This window comes from Spermophilus citellus (assembly GCF_964194105.1).
Source record: "Spermophilus citellus genome assembly, chromosome: 3".
Classification (NCBI taxonomy): domain Eukaryota; kingdom Metazoa; phylum Chordata; class Mammalia; order Rodentia; family Sciuridae; genus Spermophilus; species Spermophilus citellus.
In genome coordinates, this window is record NC_138184.1 from 212,823,209 (window position 1) to 212,844,515 (window position 21,307).

The 21,307-nt window shown below is 35.8% G+C and overlaps 1 protein-coding gene across 1 annotated transcript in view; it reads left to right on the forward strand.

The window, feature by feature from the left end:
- The window catches only part of AGBL3 (AGBL carboxypeptidase 3), a gene marked incomplete at its 3' end in the record, with an annotated part of 86,613 nt that overhangs the window by 855 nt on the left and 64,451 nt on the right, over positions 1-21,307 (forward strand). Inside the window, exons 2-7 of the mRNA XM_081283317.1 lie at positions 598-700; positions 1,553-1,613; positions 2,736-2,921; positions 15,464-15,571; positions 17,868-18,006; positions 19,621-20,400. Coding sequence (XP_081139443.1) covers positions 638-700; positions 1,553-1,613; positions 2,736-2,921; positions 15,464-15,571; positions 17,868-18,006; positions 19,621-20,400 — 1,337 coding nt within the window. The 5' untranslated portion in view covers positions 598-637. The remainder of the gene's footprint in view (positions 1-597; positions 701-1,552; positions 1,614-2,735; positions 2,922-15,463; positions 15,572-17,867; positions 18,007-19,620; positions 20,401-21,307) is intronic.

Here is a 21,307-nt window from a genome sequence, read left to right on the forward strand (position 1 = left end):
TGTCTTAATGATAACTACGTGGGAGAATACTTGGACAGGCACATAATGGTCGTCATCAATACAACCTTCTGGTAGCTATTGAGGTTTCAGTAATAATATAATTGACTATTAGAACAGTGACGATATCTACAGAATAGTATTAAATTATAAAAAAGAAAAGTATTGTCATTTGAACTTGAATTTTCACTTGAACTGAAAATTAAGGAGGAAAAAAACCTTTTAAAACTGTATTGCTACATATCACTGCTTGAAGAAGCAACTGTAATTTTTATTTATTTTAATGCCTCCACGATCATTCTGAACCTATTTTCACTATGTAACATTTAATTGTAAATATAGAATGTTAATGAATTTTCTGTGTACTCTGGATTTTTTTAATTAAATTTTTAACCTGATTTGTCTTTTATTGTGATTTTTGTGTTTCTCATAGTAGTTAGAAAGTTTCTTCAAATCTTTGAAGTTAAAGGCTTAATTAACATCTTGTCACTGTTAACTAAATACAATTGAATGCATTTTTAGTACTCATTTAATGTAAAAAAAAAACCCTTCAGCTTAAAAAAAATCTGTCAAATAAGTTTCTTAGAAATTGTTTTACAGCCTATCCACGTAATAAATTTCAAGCCTAACACTGGAAAAGATGTCAGAAGATTCAGAAAAGGAGGACTATTCAGACAGAACAGTCAGTGATGAAGATGAATTAGTATGTTTTTCTCAAATTTTATTTTACTTAATTTGAGATAAAATGTTACAAAATATATATTCCCAATTAAAATATTACAAAATCAATTGTATGTTTAAATCATTGTCATGGAAGATGGGACATAATTCAATAGAAAAACTAAGCTATTACTCTTTGCAGTATGCCCTATTTAGAAAGCAAAACTATATGTCTTCTTAAGAAAATAATTGTGATTATTATCCTGGGTTTTGTTATCTATTAAATCATTGGGTTTTATTTTTGTAATTCTTTTCCACTTATTTTATTTTGTGTACTAATTCTGTAGTGTTACATCATAGAATATGGTGCTAGAACCCGGATAGGTTTAATGTGTCTATGATATCACAAAAGAAAGAATATGGAAGAAGGAAATGGGAGAGAAATGTAGTGTTTAAAAATATTTTGTCTGATCCTTGCACACATTTCTGAGATATTCCTTTTAAATTTTATTATAGTAAAAAATTATGTAAAAGTTAGCTCCCCCAAGTAAAGTATAACCTCTTAGTCTATGGTTTTCTGTTTCTTTTTGTTGTTGTTAATCTTAATTTAAATTGTGTTCCCAAGTTTACCAAGTACCTTTGAACTTCAGCCTTTATTCTTTCTCTGTGGTCATTGTTGCCATTCCCAAGGGAAGAGGAGGAATAAAGATGCAAACTTTATATTTCCAGGGTATTTGAGATACTGCTTTGAGACCAGTAACCCATAATAAATCTTTAATTTCCTTATTATTAAACATTAAAGGCATGTACTGAATCCCAGGGACTAAGATAGATGTAAAAAAAAATTCTGGATTTAGAAATTGTTTTTTTAAATTTAAAAATTCTCTTGTTTTAGGATGAAGAAACATTTATGAAATTTGTAAGTGAAGATATTCGTCAGTGTACACTATTAACAGGTTTGAACTTATCCATATATTTTTCCTCCCTTTTATCATAAGACATTGAATAGATAAAAAGTGAAGAAACTAAGAAAGTCAGATTGGGTAAAATAGAGAATTTTTATTCTGGTGAGTAGGAGACAGAAATGAGAACTGTTGTATACACTTTTATAAGCATCTTTTGGAGATTAAGCTTTTTGGGATCATTTTAGGTAAACCTGGTTTATATTAGAAAATAGTAAAAGAAATGAAATGAAAGCCATGATTCATTTATAAAGGACTTAAGATTTGCCGTTTTGTTCCAATTTGGGTGAAACCTATTGTTAAAAGATAAAATTTGCCACATTAAATTTTTAAAAAGAGTTCATTTGAACAAACAGCAATTCACAAAAAAAATCAGGCAGCTGAACACTGCAAGTGGTTTGGGGCTCCACCTAAGGGGTGTGAGGGGAAGGCTCTCACAGGGTGAATGCAGAAGCAAGGCAAAGAAAACACTTGATTGGTTAGAGTGGAGAGGGAGCCTTATTGGGTGGGGTCATTTCACTGGCAAGTTCCTAGTTAGAGACTAGTTGTCAGTTTCTGAAGTATCATTAAGGAAGGAAATGGCTTAAGGGGAGCTTCTCAGCAGATCGATGCCACACAGAGACAGGGCCACTGCACTGCCTGCTAGGAGTGGCCCCACTGTGTTCAGGGGGCTTGCCACATGGGGACCCTAGAATGAAAACTGGGGGGGGGCGGATTGTGACTGAGAGATCACTAGCAACCTTTGAGAACATAATTGCAGGAAGTGGTAAGGAATTGTAGTCCCAGAGTGTATTTAACCCATGGACAAAGAGTGTGATGAAGTGGTTGATGAAGTGCTAGGAGAGCTGCAAGAACCAGATGTATGGAGAGCAGTGGCGAGAATAAATTGATAGCATACAAATTGACAATATTTTTTTTGGCCTCTGTGAAGATCACTTGTCGCAAAATTTCATTAGTGCTTTTATTTAAAAATGTCATAATTGTTAGTACTAATGATATCCACAGATATCCATAAATTGAATAGTATTGGAAAGAAAAAAGGAACTATGTAAAACATCGTAAGAATTGGTGTTTTCCTTCTTGTCACTCCTGGTTGTGTTTGAATCTTTTTCTCAGCCAATTCTTTCGGTGACCCATTCTTCCCACGGACCACACAAATACTCTTGGAATATCAGCTGGGGAGATGGGTGCCACGCCTTCGTGAACCACGGGATTTGTATGGTGTCTCTTCTTCTGGGCCCCTGAGCCCAACACGGTGGCCTTACCATTGTGAGGTCATTGATGAAAAAGTCCAGCATATTGGTATGTTTTTAGCAGCTTGGGGGATTCAGACATTAGCAAGCCTACTTCATCAGCCTTGATTAAAATCATTAAAATGTGACAGTGTTGGAACAGTGAATTCCAACAGAAATGTAATATGAGCCCTAGATGTAATTTTAAACTTTCTAGTTGCTATGTTTATAAGGGTAAAAAAGTAAAATTAATTTTTAAAATACATTATACTTAGCCTAAATATATCCAAAATATTTCACTTTCCTTCTTTTTATACAAAGACTTCCAAATCTGGTGTGCATTTATACTTACAGACATCTCAGTTCGGTTTAGTCACATTTCAAGTGTTTCACACCACATGTGCTTAAATAGAGGGGCTTAAAATATGTGCCACAGCTTTAGTCATTCCAAACAATTCCAAACAGCATGACTGTCTCATCACAGCCAGCTCCCAGGGAGTCCACCAGAATGGCTGTGAGCTACAGTCCTGCTCCTTTTTGTTCCCTTTCTTTTTCCCCCTCTGGATGTCCTTTCTTCTTAGTTTATCTTCTTTTGCCTCTTCCTGTCCTTTTACCTTTCCCCATTTCTGTTCCTCTTTCATTTTCTATTTTGTTGTTCCCCTTTGTCTCTTTTTCTTTCCTTTTCTACTTTCTTCTCTCCTTTAGTGGATGTTTATGGAACTGAAGAGTACATACTTCAGGGTGAATTTGTGTTCCTGTAGTATGTGTTCCCAAATTGATTTTTCACTCTTAGAAAGAGCCAGAACCTTATGTCCCATAACCACAGAGAGATGTGAAAAACATCTTGGAAAGGGACAGATCCCTTGTCCCCAATCCACAGAGGTGTGATTGGAACATTCCCATTGTTCTGCGCCTTCCCACTGCCCGCTGTGTTTCTCCTTTCGTTGTTTATTGCATGCTCATAAGGACATTCATTGGTGTATAAAATTTAAAACTGCTTTTGGTGCCTACTTAAATTTTTTTAGGAGTCCTTAAAAACTAGTTTTCCCCTTTTATTTTCTGGTTGGTAGGTAGGTGGGTAGGTAGGTAGGTAGGTGGATGGATGGATGGGTGGATGGGTAAATAGATGGATAGATGGAAAAAGGGACAAAGAAGGAAAAAGAACAATGATTTTTGTTCAAAGAGGACAAAGTTAATTTCTAAGAATTCCAAAAGTTAAAAATATATTAAAGAATTTGTGCTTATTAGTACTTACATGCATCACTTATTTACAATGATCTTGTAGCTAGCTGTAGGTGGGTATATATTTCTCTTCTGGAGTGTGAACATTGCTCTCTTTTTCTCCTTTCAGCCCCATTATTCCCACCCCTCCTCCAATAGCCCCTTCTTCCTTTTTGCTCCCGAACCAGGGAGATAAATTTTTAAAAACCCAGCAGAGAAAGTGCTGCTGTGCCACTTTGGACCTTCCCACAAGCCCTTCTTTTTATACCTCACTTTTATTTCACAGCCTCCACATTACATATCTGTGGCAGTAGAAATGAAAAAGGATCAGGAAAAGAAAATCCCTCCTACTTCTAGTGTGACTTCTGTCTAATTTCTCTTCTGTAGCTGTGACGAGAAAACAAAAGCAGAAGAGACCCAACAGGAAAAGAGAAGCAAGACTCCATCATGCCATGTTCCAAGCATCCCCGGCCCCTGTGCCCATTCCACTCAGTTGTTTTCTCCCCATCTAACTACGAGCTCCACTTTGGCATCCTCAGTGCACCCATCTGTCCCTTACATTTCCTGGCCCTCATTTTCAGCTTTCATTTTGCCCACAGTTAGGAGAGTCACTATCTGTGGTTCAGGACATAGAAAGTGTCTACTCTCCTGGTACATAAGAGATTGCCACTCCTTCAAATTAGAGCAGTCTAATTTCTGGCCTCTTCTATTAATCCCAAATACATTTCCTTACCAAAATATTATTTTAAGAGTGATAGATTCTATGGTCCTGTATTTTGGATATCTTAGACTCTGGGCTCTAGGAGCCCAGTCTTCACCCTGAGTGAAGGTGTAGTACTACACAGGCAGGTGCTGGTACCGCCTCTCACACCATCAGTTTCCCAAGATCCTCAGAGGCAGGTTTGAGGTCACAGATACTGGTGACACTGTCTGTGTAAGACAGAGTCAAGCTGGATGAAAGCTTCACTTGGAGCTGTGCCGCTGCTCTTGGTTTTGTTTTCGTTTTTTAATAGACAACATTTAAAAAATTTTTCCAAATATTTTTGTGGGTACATTACAGTCATACATAATGGTGGGATTCATTGTACCCATCAGTACATGCACACAATGAAACAATGTAATTTGGCCAGTGTCATCCCCAGCACTTCCCTACTCCTCCCCCTCCTCCCCCACCCTGGTCCCTTTCTTTCTTCCGTTCTCTGATCTCCCTTTGCTTTTCATGAGATCCCTCCCACCTTGAGTTTTTCCTCTCTAGCTTCCACATATGAGAGAAAACACAACCCTTGACCTTCTGGGTTTGTGTGATGCTGCTCCTTCCCTCACAGTGTGTGTCCTGAAAGATTTGCAAGATCCACTGTTTCTCAAGCCAGCTGCCACAGCCACTGCACCCTCATCTAGGAGGAATCAGAATTTGCTCCTGGGTGTCCCTCACAGCTTTCTCCACTTGACTTGCTACCATTTCAGAAAGCATATTCCCCACAGTCCTGCCTATTACTTTGGACCTTGCTATTTTCATTTCACTTCTGTGAAGATTTCACAAATTTGGATATTTGGAAGGACAACAGAGGACTCTACATAAGAGTTCCACTCAAATATACCTTTTATTTAAAGGTAGAGGATATGGTGCAGCAAGATAAGAGGCTTCTGACAAATGTTGGGGTCCAAAGGATAGCCTGACGCATGCTCCACAGGGTCATTACACCCCCCCACACACACACACACACACACTGACTTGTAGACTGAAATAGCAGCATCTTTGTGATAAGATCTCAAAGCAAAAGTTCCCAGCTGGGTTTTTGTGCCTCTGTAATCATGTCATCAAGCCAAGCTGTCTAACTAGTTCTGCCAAATGAAAACCATCAGTAAGCAAACTTGCTGTGTAGGATTACCAGAGGAGTTGCAACTTGAAACAGCTTGTCATTTCCTTATCTTGGCCAAAAGTTAAAGCTAGACATCCAGACTTCCCCAGGGATAAAAATGTATCTTTTCCAGCCCAGCTACAAATTAATGTCCTACACAGTCACCCTTCTTGACAGTCTTTTCCTATCAGTTAATATATACTAGTCTCTCTTTTATAATTGGTATGTTAGATTTCATTAAATTCATCTAATCATAATTTCTTTAACTGGTACCTTATTAATGAATTTTAGATGTTTTCAGTCTTTGCCAATTAAACCACAGGAACATCATTTTATGTGTGTCCTAATGCAGACATATAAAAATGCATTTTGTGAGTGAATTTCTGATCAAAGGATACTGTCTCAAAGTATGTCCCCTGTTGTCTTCCAGTATTTTCATATTTCTTTCGAGCTGATTTCTCTATGTGGTAAGAGACAAGGATCTAGTCTCATTCTTCGCCATATATATGTTGAGTTTCCCAAGCACCTTTTATTGAAGAAATTTTTCTTTCTCCAGTGTATGTTCTCAGTACCTTTAACAACATTCAGTTGACTATAAATAGGTAGGTTAATTTCTGGATTTTCGAATCTCTTCCATTGGTCTCTGTTTTTATTTATGTTATACGATTTTGATTATTGTCACTTTGTAGCATATTTTGAAGTATTGTGATGTCTCCAGCTTCCTTCTTTTCACTAAAGATTGCTTCAGCTTTTGGGGTTCTTTTGTGGTTCTACATGAATTTTGTGATTTTTTTTCTAGTTTTCTAAAGAATGACATTGGTATTTTGATGGAGATTGCATTGAATCTGCAGATCACTTTGGGAAACAGGGACATTTTAACAATATTCTTACCAATGAGTATGGGTTGTCTTTATTTTATATGTCCTCTCTAATTTCTTATATCAATGTTTTATAATTTTGTAGAGATCTTTTACTTTCTTAAACTTATTTCTAGATAATTAAATTTTTTGCAAAAAAACTTTTGAATGGGATGCTTTCTTGATTTTTAAAAACACTATTTTTTTTCTATTTTGATTTTGTTTCCTGCAGCATTACTAAATTTGTTTATCGGTTCCAACAGTTTTTTGGTGGTCCTTAGGGTTTTCTATACATAAGATCATGTCATCGACAAACAGAGATCATTTAACTTCCTCCTTTCCATTTTAGATGCCCCTCCCTTCCTACCTGCCTTCTTTTCTTTCTCTTTTTCCTCTTCCCTAACTAAGACTTCCAGCATAGTGTTAATGGGAGTGCAAACATTGGCATACTTGCTTTGTTCCAAATTTTAGCAGAGGCTTTCAGCTTTCCCCTATTTAGCATAATGTTGCCTGTGAATTTGTCGTGTGTCCTCGGTCCTGTTGAAGTATGTTCCTTCTGTGCCTATTGTTAAGAGTTTTTATCATGGAGGGATATTGAAATTTATCAAACGGATTTTCTATGTCTATCACATGGTCTTTGTCCTTCAGACTTACTGATGAGCTGAATTATGTTTATTGATTTGCATATATCAAACCACTCTTATATCTCTGGAATAAATCTCATTTGAACATGCTATTGGATTCATTTTCTCTAATATTTTGTTGAGGCTTTCTGCATCTGTGCTCATCAGGGGTATATTGGTCTCTAGTTTTTGTTGTTGTTACGGTGTTTTTGACTGATTTTAGTGTCAGGGTAGTGCTGGCCTTATAGAAGGAGTTTGTTGAGGTTTTCTCCTTTTTGGTTTTTTTGAAATAGGTTGAGAAGAATTGGTATTAGTTCTTCTTTAAATGTTTTCTAGAATTTGACAGTAAAGCCATGAGGGTCCTGACTTTTCTTCTTGGGAGACTTTTTTTTTCTTTCCACTGACTTATTCTCATAGCTCATTATTGGTCAATTCAGGTTTTCTATATATTCAAGTTGTAATTTTAGTTTGCTATATTTCCAGAAAATTTTCCATTTCCTCTAGGTTTTCCATTTTGATGGTGTGTAGCTGTTCATAAATATCCTCTAATGATCCTTTGTAACCTAACATGTGGTTATGCTGGAGGATGCTCCATATGTTGATGAAAAGAATTGAATTCTGTAGCTCTTGAACGACATGTTCTGTAAATACCTGTTAGTCCATGTTCTATGGTATAGTTTAAGTCTGATGTTTCTTTGCTGATTTTTCATTTGGATGAACTGTCCGTTGTTGAAAACTAGGGGATGAAATCCCCAAATATTATTACATTGTAGTCTATCTTTCCCTTTAGATCTAATAATGTTTTCTTTACATAATAATTGTGTGCTCTAGCATTGGATGCACATATGTGTGTAATTATTGTTCCCTCTTGTTTAATTGAATACTTAATCATTATATGGTAACCTTCTTTGTCTTTTAAAAAAAGTTTTTGACTTAAAGTCTGTTTTATCTGATGTAAGCATAGCTACTCCTGCTCTCTTTTGGTTTCCATATGCATGTATAAATATATATTTTTCCTTTTAGAAGGGTCACTTCTATAGTGTAGCTTTACTAATAAAGTGAATTTCTTTTTCTTTTAGGCAGCATATCATTGTGTCTTTTTTTTCCCTATTCATCCGGTCTATATCTTTTTGTTGTTTTGTTGTTGTTGTTGTTGTTCTGTTTAGATATAAATGACAGTAGAGTATATTTTGACATATTATTCATGCACAGAGTATATCTTTTAATTGGGGAATTTGTTCATTGTTTTCTGATAGTTTTGATTATTATAATTTATTCCTTTCTGCATACGTGCGTGCCTCTCCCCCCCCCACCCCAACTTTATGACTTGGTGGTTTTCTGTACAGTTTTGGTTCTCTTTTTTACTTGCGTATCTGCTTCACCTGTGAATTTTATTCTTTTTTTGTGTGTGTTTTCATGATGGTAATATAGTCTTTTGGCTTCTGGATATAGGAGTCCTTGAAAGATATTTTATAAAGCTGGTCTAGTGATAACAAATCCCTTCAGTTTTTGCATGTTTTAGAAAGTATTATTTTTTCCTTTATTTTTGAGAAACAGCTTTTCATTTTTGTTTTGCTTTTTCTTTTTTAAGTTTGAATATGCCATCCTATTTCCTCCTGGCCTATGAGGCTGAGAAATCTGCTGTTAGTCTAATAGAGGTTCTCTTAAATGTGACTTGCCTCTTTCTCTTGCTGATTTTAGAATTAGCAATTTATGTACGTTTGACAGAGAGGACTTTTTTTGGTCAAATCTATTTGGTATTCTTTGGGTCTTCTGTGATTAATTTTCCTTTCTTTCCCAAGATATGGCAAGTTTTCAGCTATGATTTTGTTATTAAGGCAAATAGTTTATTAAACCTATTAAGCTTTTTCTTCCTCATTTCCTTTGTAAATATTGATAATTCAAAAATTCAATCATTGGATGATGTCCCATAAATCTCATAGGCTTTCTTCATTCTGTTTTTGTCTAAGTTATTTCAAATGACTCATCTTCATGTTCAGAAATTCTTTCTTCTACTTGATCTAATCTATTATTGAGGTATTTTTAAAATGTATTTTTTAATTTATTGAGTTCTTTAGTTCCAAGATTTCTGTTTGACTTTTTATTTTATTTTTGTTGAATTTCTCATCCTGATCATGAATTGTTTGGATTATTTCATTGAATTATGTGTTTGTATTCTCTTGCATCTCACCAAGTTTCCTTAGGATCATTATTTTAAATTCCATTTTAGGTATTTGATAGATACCCTTTACTGGAGAGTCTTTTTCTGGGGAATTAGTATGTTCCTTCAGCAGTATCATGTTTCTTTGCTTTTCCATGCTTCTTGTGTGTTTAGATTGTTCTCTACACATCTGTTACATCAGTTGTCTGAACTAAATTTGCAGATTAGCTTTCATAGGGAAAGGCTTTTTCCTACAGAAAGTCATTGGGTGTTGGTTGGGTGTGGTACATTGGTTTTGGTTCTGAGTGGGCACAGTGGTGCAATCTCCATGTGGATTCTTTAGCTATAATCAATGTTAGCAGTATCTGCAGGTGCTCCATGGTTTAGAGTACAGGTATTTATGAAATAGCTCAAGTTTGTAGTTTGTAGTGTTGATGGCCAGTAGCATATGACTTTAGGACCCAGAGGAGTAAGCACTGTTCACCAGTCACAGCCAGAAGTCTGCTGGTAGCAGGGGCAGTGCTGGAGGACACAGAATGTGGGTGAGGTATGCACAGGCCCTGCAGGGGCAGGCGTTACTGGCAGTGGGGACCTTTGGCAATCAGAGTAGTGACACTAGGGGTGTGGAGTACAAGTGATGTGTCTGAAGGCAAGCTCCATTGTTGGCAGTATCCACAGAGGCAAGCATGACTAGAAGAGGCTCTAGCTACAGCACTGGGAGCACTGGAATTGAGACTCCTGGCCTGTGTGGATAAGCACCACTGACAGGGAGCCCAGCAGGAAGCACATCAGGCCTTGCAGGACTTGTTGAGTTCAGCAGCAGCAGGGACACTATGGGCTATGAGCCATGGGACATGGTTGGATATAGAGAATCCTAAAGAATTCACTAAACAAAACTTATTTAGAACTAGTGAGTTCAGCCAGGTTGCAAAACACAAGGTTGATGAGCAAAACTCGATTATTTTTCTATACTCTTATAATGAACAGCCCTAAAATGAACTTAAAACAATTCTACTTTAAAGAAAATCAAAGAATAAAATAACTAGAATTAAAGAAAAGAGTGCAAAACTTATATTCTAAAAACTAAAGATCATTGCTAAAAAAATAAAGATCTAAAAATCTAATAAATAGATGGATCAATATTCCACATTCATGGATCAGAAGACTTCCTAGGTTACAGTGGTAGTCCTTACCAAATTGATCTACAGATTAAATGAAATTCCCATTAGATACCAACTGGCTATCTTGTAGAATAGCCATGTGAATCCTAAAACTTATATGGAAAATTTAAAAACCCTGAATAGCTCTGTAAAAAATAAAAACTTGAAAAAAAATTAAGGAATCATACCTCCATGATTTCAGAACTTACTAAAAACCTACTGGTAATTTAAACAGTGTGATACTGTCATGAGGGTAGACATATAGAAAAACTTGAATAATCTGGGAGGCTGAGGCAAGAGGATTACAAGTTCAAGGTCATCCTAGGCAACTTAGCAAGACCTTGTCTCAAAATTTAAAAAAAAAAAATGTAAAGGGCAAGGGGACTTGGGATGTAGCTCAGTGGCAGAGTGCTTGCCTAGCATGTGTGAGGCACTGGGTTTGATTCCCCGTACCTATAAAATTACATTAAACATCCAGAAATAAATCCATGTGTCTGTGGACAAATGATTGTTGACAAGAATGACAAGATTATTCAATAAGAAAGTCTTTTCAACAGCTGCTTCTGGGACAAGTTGATACATAGTCACATGCAAAGGAAAGAAAATGAAGTTCAACCCTTATTAACTAAAACATATGCAGAAATTAATTCAAATTGGATCAAAACCTAAATGTGTAAGAATCAAAACTATAAAATTTATAGAAGGAAACAGGAAAATCTTCCCGACTTCAAATTTGGTAGTGAGTTTCTAGGTGAAACACCAAAACAAGAACAAGGACAAAAAAACAGATAAATTAGACTTCATTAAAACTGAAAGTGTTTATGCTTCCAAGGAAATTATCAAACAAATGAAAATACAACCCATAGAATTAAAAACTGTGAATTATGTATCTAACAAAGGACTTGCATCTACAATATATTAAAGACACTTCCAACTCAAAAATCAAAAGACAAACAATTCAACTTAAAAATGTGCAAAGCAGGCTGGGGTTGTAGCTCAGTGGTAGAATGCGTGCCTAGCTTTCATGAGGCACTGGGTTCAATCCTTGGCACCACATAATAATAAATAAAACAAAGGTATTGTGTTTATCTACAACTTAAAAAATTGTTTTAAATGTGCAGAGGTTCCAATAAAACATTTCTCCAGAGAAGATAAACAAATGGCCAATAAACACATGAAAACATGTTCAACATCTTCAGTCATCAGAGAAGTACAAATTAATACAACATTGAGATACAACTTTAAATCAGCTAAGATGACTAGAATCAAAAAGCCAGATAACAAATGTTGGTGAGGATGTAGAGAAATTGGAAGAGGTTGGCATTGCCTCAGAAAGTCAGAGTTAAAGTCAGAGACTCAGCATTTCTATTACTAGGTCTACCCAAGAGAAGTGAAAACATATGCCCAAAGAAAAAACTGCACACAAATGTTAATAGCATTATTTGTAATAGCAAATAACATGGAAAAATCCAAATTTCCATCAACACATGAATGAATAAACAAATGTGGTTTGTTGCATGATGGAATATTAACTGGCCATAAAAAGGAATGAAGTACTGATATATGCTACAAGACAAGTGAACTTTGAAAACACCATGCTAAGAGAAGCCAGACACAAAGGGCCAAATGTAATTCCATCTATATGGAATGTCAAGAATAGGCAAACATAGAAACAAAAAATGGCATCTATGCCAGCCCCTCACTCAATGGTAGTACTTTTTTTCCCATTGTTTCCCTCCCCCAATGAAACTATTTTTATCAGTGTCCTATTAAAGATTAAGCCTCTCATTCCAAAGAAAGAGTGGGTGGATTGTCTGGGTAGCGTTTTTGTAGAGGTTGCTGTTACTCTCCCCAAGCCAGCACCACAAAAGCTTTCCCAGTATGTATAATTATAAGGGAATTTCTTAGACTGGATCATGATCGGAGGCTGAATCATGGACACAATGGCCACCTGCAGACAGGAGAGAGTGGAAACCAATAGCTACTCAGTCCAGGAAACTGGAAGCCTCAGACAAGAGAACTCAGTGATACAGCTCCAATCCAAGACTCAAGGCCCAGAATGCCCCTGGAGAGTCACTGATGCCCTAAGAAATCTGGAGTGTGATGTTCATGATTGAGGGGGTAGCAGCAATAAAAGCAGCACTTAAGAAGAGTCAGCTGCAGGCCAGAACAAGCTTCCCCATTCTGCTTCTGTTCTATCCAGGCCCCCTGCCTACTGCACAGTGCCACCCACATTTGGTGAGTCTTCCCACCCAGTTTGCTGACTTACATGATGATCATCTGTGAAGCACCCTCACAGGCACACCAAAAGTGTGTCTTACCATTCTCTAGGATCTCTCAATCCGGTCACGTTGACAACCAAAATTACACCTGGGCAAAAAGGTCATTTATAGAAAGTATTTCCACAAGGAATAAGTAAAAGGCAACCCTTCAGGAAATTGGGCAAGAGAGTCTAATAGGCACCTAACAAAAATGATATCCAAATGTCCAATAAACATGAAACAGTGGTACTCAATCTTATAATGAACTGGTGTCTCATTGTGTTTTTAATTTACATTTACCTGATTGTTAGTAAGGCGGAGTGTTGTTCCATAGGCATATTAGAAGGTTAAATTTCACATATACTAAGCAATAGTGATGATGTAGAGCAAATAGAACTTTCATCATCTGATGGCAGATGTATAAATTAAGATGAACAATTTGGATGACAGCTTAGCATTATTTGCTGAAGTTGAAGATATACATACTTCTACCTAGAATTTTTACTCCCAAGTATATACCCCAAAGAATTATGAGCACAGGTACTCCAAGGAATATACATGAAGCTGTTCATAGCACCACTGTTCATTATAACCCTAACTGAAACAACCCAATCAAGTAAAAATGATAATATTGTAGTATACTTAGACAATAACATATAGCAAAGAAAATGGACAATATATAGCGAATTGCCACAATGTGGATAGATTTCATAAATATTATCATGGAAGAAGGCACAGAAGAATAGTATGGGGTTTGACTTATGTTAAGTTCAAAAGTAGAAAAAACTATAGTTTTATATCTAAACTATATTGCACACATGAATATATATGAACACTTGGGTGGTAAAACTATCAAGGAAAATAAGGAAGTAAATGCATTATTGAAAAGCTAAAAGGGGACAGAAAGACGAGTGGTAGGAAGGGGACAGGAGTGGGACACCTGCATACTGGCAGTGCAGTATTTCTTAACCAATATGTTATTTCCTTTGTGATAAATCAGTGAGCGGTATTTCTTTGTTTTGCTTTTCATAAATGTAATTCCTAGTAAATGTTTTGTTTACATATTTGAGTTCTTTCTTACCATGTAAGCAATGAATAGAAGTATATTTTGGTAGATTTTTTTTAATAGCACAAATAATTGGCAAAAATGTTAATACATCTTTGGAACAGAATAAAAAGTTTAGAAATAGACCAACACAATTTTGATTAAATGGATTTTAATAAAAGCACCAAAGCAATCTAATGGGGGCAAGAAATGTCTTTTCAAGAATTGGTGTCATAACCCAAAGTCAAAGAGACTACAAGAACTCTACAGGCCAATAATAATATTGATGCAAAATCCTTGGAAAAATACTAACAAACTAGTCAACAACACATCAAAAAAGATTATATACCATGACAGTATTTTCCCAAAAGATCTAAAATCAGCATACTACAGCAACACAACCACATCAATGTTTATAGCAGTACAATTCATAATAGTTAAATTATGGAATCAACCCAGATGTCCAGATTAATGGATTAAGAAACTGTAGTGTATGTATGTGTGTGTGTGTGTGTGTGTGTGTGTGTGTGTGTATATATATATATATATATATATATATATAAAACAGAATTCTACTCAGCCATAAAAAGGAATTAAATTATGGAATTTGTCAGTAAATGGATAGAAATGGAAGAATATCATGCTAAATGAAATTAGCCAAACTCAGAAACTCGAAGATCAAATATTTTCTCTCATAGGAAGAAGCTAGAGTAAAAGAAGGCAGGATGGAAGGATAGGATAACATAGGATTAATCAATACAAATTATAGACAAGTAAAAGGAAGTTTAGTAGAGTAGAAGAAAGAGAATGGGAGAGGGGAGAGAGGACAAGAGGGAAAAGGAGGATCATGAATTGAAATTGACTTCCATGCATGTATGAGTTTGTCAGGATGAACTCACTACTATGTATAATTGAAAAACTCTAATAAAAAATAAAAAGATTATATACTAAAAAAACCAGAATTGGTTCTATAACAATATCCATGTAGAAAAAAATTCTGACCCAAATTTACTTAATGTACAAAAAAAAATCTGTAATATGTTCATAAGCTTAGAGGACACCATTATCAACCAAGAGACTTAGAGTGCAGGGACAGGAAGAATAAGAGGTGGAACAAGACTCTTAGAGGGGAATAGAATGGTATCAAGGGCTAAAGAGAAACAGAAATTGTAGTATAAAATCCATAACAAGTACAAAATAATCCTGATCTACTCAATAATTTAGAACAAGGTATAAATAAAATGTCATGAGTTTTGTTATAGTGTTACAATGTTCATTGTTACCTCCTTTGAACCCTTGGTAATATCTACCCCTTAATAAAATGCTTCATTTTAGCCTATATGTATATATATCAATTAATAATCTGAAAATATAATTTGCCCACTTTATTTTGAAATAATATTCAAAGAGTGCCCTCTCTTCCAGATTGGACTCCTTTTTATCCTGAGCCAGTATATATCCCAACAGGTCTAGAAATAGAACCCCTTTATTCAAGCTCCAAGGAAGACACTGTGGTTTATCTGGCTGAAGATGGTAAGCGCATAATGAAACACATTGCTGTGATATATAATTGGACACCTTGGTTAATGTCTTAGTTATATTTGTTCTGCTGTTAATAGTAGAAATTTCAGATTGCTATAAAGTCCCTGTCCCCATAATATTGGTTAAAATATTTGATTCAAATATCAATTTATACTAATTATATTTTTGAAGAAGTGCTAGTTTATGCAGCTACTTTAAAATAAGGCTTCATGTTGAACATTAGAACAGAAAGTTATATTTAGAATGAATTCTGCCTCATGTAAGTTTTCGAAGATAAATCTAGTGTGCTCTGCAACTATTGTTCACTGGCCATCTATGGCTCACATTCATGCAATCATTCAGATGGGTTTCTTTTAATTGCACACCTGTTCAATGCATTTCTTAGTGTTATCATCTTTGAAAAAGAAGAAAACACCCCATATTGTTATCCACGACTATATCTCAGGATATCATTCACAATCAATATTACACTTTGAGATCTATCAGTGCAAAATCCGTCTGGCTTTTATGATAAGAGAGTGCTAATAATCAAACACAGAAGTCTCATCCCATATTCTAAACTGTACTGTTCCTGAAGCACTAAAGTGAGGAATGATGGGGTTCCTAAACAATTTCACCGTTGCCGTTTGATATCTTAGTGATGTATTTTTAAAATCTTAACACAATGAAGAGAAATTCACAGGGGCCATTTCCTATATAGTAAGTAAATCTAGAAATCATGATTACATTCATATTTTTAAATAATTGAAATGAGAGAAGTACTTCAGATTTTTAAAAATTTGATTTCAAATATTAACATGGCTAACCTGCCTTAGAAACAGAAATTGTAGTATAAAATCCATAACAAGTACAAAATAATCCTGATCTCCTCAATAATTTAGAACAAGGTATAAATAAAATGTCATGAGTTTTGTTATAGTGTTAATAATGTTCATTGTTACCTCCTTTAAACCCTTGGTAATACCCATACATAACTGAAATAAGATCCAATAGGCAAGTCAGTGAAGGGTATCTCCAGGAATTAGATGGCACACATAGGGTAATGTAAGATAGTTTACTGAAATTTAATGAATTTACAAAAGGGTGGACAGAATTAAGGGAAATTAAAGGGGGATGGTGAAGCAAGATAGGACTGTCAACAGAGTAGCATCAAAACGTCTCCTGGGTCTGAGCACAGAATGGGTAAGAGCACAGAATGGTTTCCAGATCCGTAGAAACCCTTAGCTGTTAGGAGAGGCAGTCCCCAACAACTGTGGCCTGTGTGTGTGTGTGTGTGTGTGTGTATGTGTGTGCGCACACGCGCGCGCATGCACGCTTTATAAGGGCATGCACCTATAATCCTAGGCCGAGGCAGGAGGATCATAATTTTGAGGGCAGCCTTAGCAATTTAGGGAGACCTGGCCTCAAAATAGAAAATAAAAAGGGCTCAGAATACAGCTCAGTGGTAGAACACCGGGGCAGACTAATTTTTATCTTAATCTTATCCTACCCTTACTTTTGAACATGGTGCTTATACCTAGGGTACAGGCTTTCTGGAGTTACAATTGAATGCCCAGGGTGTTCTAGGAAATATTTCCATCATGAATACATTGGAATTCCAGTGTATTCCTAAACTGTATGCCCTCTGGTGTCTCGCCCCCAGTGATGCTTCTTCCTTTCTTTCTGAGTCTCACCCTTCCTGTAGCTACACCCTTAGTGAAGGACTGGGGAACCTCTAGACTCCCTCTATGTAGCTTTCTTCTACTCTGCCTTACGAATTTCAGCAGCTTCAAAAAGAAAAAAAAAGCAATCTTACCTCAATGCAACAAAGCTGTCATGTTATTAAGTGCAACCTCCCCCAACTTTGGTCCAGAAAGTACCCCTGTGCTTAAAATCAGGGCTAAATATGGGTTCACTCCATATATTTTATTTCTTTTCAGTAACTGTAGTTAGTTCTATTCTAACTATTATGTTGTCCAAAGTAATGGAAGGAACTCATATTTTACAGTCATTTACAGTAAAAGGGAAAGTTCAGGACTAGTTACTCTATCATGAGCAGAAGTGGAATGAATATTTTAATATGATTAATATGTAAGTTTAATTTAGGTATTGCTTTTCTATTCTAAGTACTCTTAGAGTCTCTTAACTTCAATCCAAATCTATATAAATTGGTAACAAATTACTTTAGATTTACAATCTTCATATTAGTAGAAGTGTATTTCCAAACTCTATGTGGAATAGTAGGCATACTTTAGACATCTCTACTTTTGTTACGTCTTGACGTCTCCATGGTCTTCTCTCTTATCAGCTTACAAAGAGCCCTGTTTTGTGTATTCCCGAGTTGGGGGCAATCGAACACCCTTGAAGCCACCTGTTGACACCTGTGACAATACTTTGATGTTTGAAGCAAGGTTTGAGAGTGGTAATCTACAGAAGGTAGTCAAAGTGTAGGTTTTAATAATTTTTATTTGAGGGACTAGACCATCAACTATTTATTTTTTGTATTAGGTATACAAAAAAAAGTCCCAATTAACCATGCATTATAAACAATATCCCAGTGAAACATTTTTGTCCTTATTTAACAGTTTTCTATAATTGTATTTTCTTCTTTAATAATAAAAAGCATTGACTACATAATAGAAATCCCATATTCTCGAGTAACACATCCCAATAATATTTGCTTATAATAAAAGCAGCTTGTTTATACTAAAGGTCAAAATAGAGATTTTTCTTTATTATTTCTACTTTACAAATTAATATTCAGTATACTTCCAACATGAGGATTAATCAAAATATAAATAATTAAATTATAATACAAATAAGCATTAAAATTTTGGAAACTTAGAATATAATTTTATATCTTTTTTCCAGAGTATGTTATTTATAAATACTTATTGAATAAATTGTATTTCATTATGATTCAAATAAAATACTTGCAATCTTACTATTTTAAAAAATAGTTCATATTTTCAAACAAAAAAATAAAATTATACAGTTGTTACATTAAATGTAGAATACTATTTTGGTAAAATTAAACATCTCTTAACAATAACATTTTCTAGGCTGGTGGTGTAGTATAGTGCTTGCCTAACTTGAGAAAGGACCTGGGTTTGATCCTTAGCAAGTTCTGGAGCCTGGGAAATCCAAAGTCAAAGTGCCTGCAGATTCAGAATCTGATGAAGGCCCACTTCTTCATAAACCATGCCTTCTGACTGGGCCCTTGTGTAGATAGAAGGGCAATTCTCAGCCTCCAACTTGCTCCATTCTTCCTGTCTCCAGATTTCAGAGGTTCAGTTCATGGTCCTGCAGCTCCATTGCCCTGGGCTCAAGTGAGGCAGAACATCAAGCCCATGAGTTTGCTGGAAGAGCCTTATTTCACATCATCTTCAGTGACTTAGTTGGGATTCACATAGTTATAAAATGTAGTCCTTGTACTAAAGAAGTTATTGTACTGAAGGGATTCAAATTTTATAACTTACATATGATCAATGAATCTATGTGATATAGTCAGTCTCAATGAAAACCATTTCATATCCCTAGAATTGAAATGTGTCTTACGAATTGGTGTGAACATACTTTATATAAAACCAGAAATATGAAAAATTGTGCTCTATGTGTGTAATAAGAATTGTAATGCATTCCCCTGTGATTTATCTTTTAAAAAATCAATTAAAAATAGAAATGTGCCTAAAACAAAGGACATATGGATTTTTCTTATTATCAATACTTCATTAATCATTTATTTTCTAGAAAACAATTACTTGGAAATATATAATTTTTCAAAAGCCTGTGTTTTTATTGTGCTCTCTGGAACACAAAGAAATACAAAGGACTTAGAATTAGCACAGAAACAGGTTTTCAGCCAATGAAAGAAAATTTCAGAATTTTATCTTTTGAAGTTACTTGCTATTGAATACAGCCTAAGTAAACATTGCATCCCACAAAAAAATTCTATGGATATGTAAGATAGATAAAAATAAATAATTTTCTTCATTTAACTTAAACTCAGATTTAATTTTTACCTTCTAATGTGCTTCCCCCCTTCCTTTCTTGTGTATTAGGGCAGAATACGAGTACCAGTTGACTGTGCGCCCTGACCTCTTCACAAACAAGCACACCCAGTGGTATTATTTCCAAGTCTCTAACACCCAAGCAGAAACTGTCTACAGATTCACCATTGTCAACTTCACCAAGCCCGCTAGCCTTTACAATCGGGGTATGCGCCCACTCTTCTATTCTGAAAAGGAGGCCAAGGCTCACAACGTTGGCTGGCGGAGAATAGGAGACCAGATCAGGTACTACAAGAATAACCTGGGCCAGGAAGGCCGCCACTTCTTCTCCCTCACGTGGACATTCCAGTTTCCACACAACAAGGACACCTGCTACTTTGCGCACTGCTACCCTTACACTTACACCAACCTGCAAGAATACCTTTCTGGCATCAATAATGACCCAGTCCGGTCCAAGTTCTGCAAAATCCGCGTCCTGTGCCACACGCTCGCCAGGAACATGGTGTACGTGTTGACCATCACCACGCCCCTGAAGAACTCGGACTCCAGGAAGAGGAAGGCCGTGATTCTGACCGCAAGGGTCCATCCGGGTGAGACCAACAGCTCCTGGATCATGAAAGGCTTCCTAGATTATATTTTAGGAGACTCAAGTGACGCCCAGTTGCTTCGGGACACTTTCATCTTCAAGGTGGTACCCATGCTGAATCCAGATGGTGTCATTGTGGGAAACTACCGGTGCTCCTTAGCTGGGCGCGACCTCAACCGCAATTACACCTCCCTCCTGAAGGACTCTTTTCCTTCTGTTTGGTACACACGGAACATGATCCACAGGTAAAAGGAGCCTCAGATTATCTCTGCTTCATTAGTAAACTTGGTAGCAAGAATTTTGCTCCCACAATCCCATTAATTTTACTTTAATTTTCTTAAGAGACTTTGAAACTATTTTATTTTATCCCCATTCTTCCCAACTGATTTTATAATTTTCTGGCATTATGCCACTGGATTGAAAATCTTTCCCTTAAATTAATGAAATAGAGCCCAGAATGTTTTGATGACTCTGTTAAAATAATAGCTAAATTTGCATATCCCAAATAGGGTTGCTTGCTAAAGCTAACAGTAGTGGTGATGTTTACAGTGGGATCCTTGAATCCCTTAAAAGTGAATAGTAACTACATTACACAGAGCTGATACTGTGTTGATCATACATTGCTGAATGAGTCTAACTATGAGATTCATAGTTATTTAAACTTGCATGAAGGTCATCTTAATTGCCCCTAGGAAAATTGATCAGCTTTAAATTTTCCAAAGAGTCTAGAAGAGTAAAATGTACACAACATTTAATTATTTATTATTTGGCTGAATTCTTTGATGGATTATGGTAACAACAATGAGGAAGAGACATGGGCTACAGTAGAGAGATTTATTGGAGTAAGAGAACACCCATTCCTAGTTCAAAGTCTCTTAACTTTTTTGTTTAAGAGCAGGGATTTCAGAATAAGCATATCACATTGAAATCTCTATTTATATCATTTACTAACTATGCAATTTAAAAAAACTAAGTCTCAGTTTTGTCATCTATGAAACAAAAGTAACTACCTCAAAGTTGAGAGAACTAAATGAGAAGATTATTACTAATACCTGAGAATAGGGACTGGAACATTGAGAGCTCTAATTGCATTCAATGTGATTTGTCAAGTGCAAAAAGAAAAAAGTTAATTGAATTTCCTGGCCTGACACA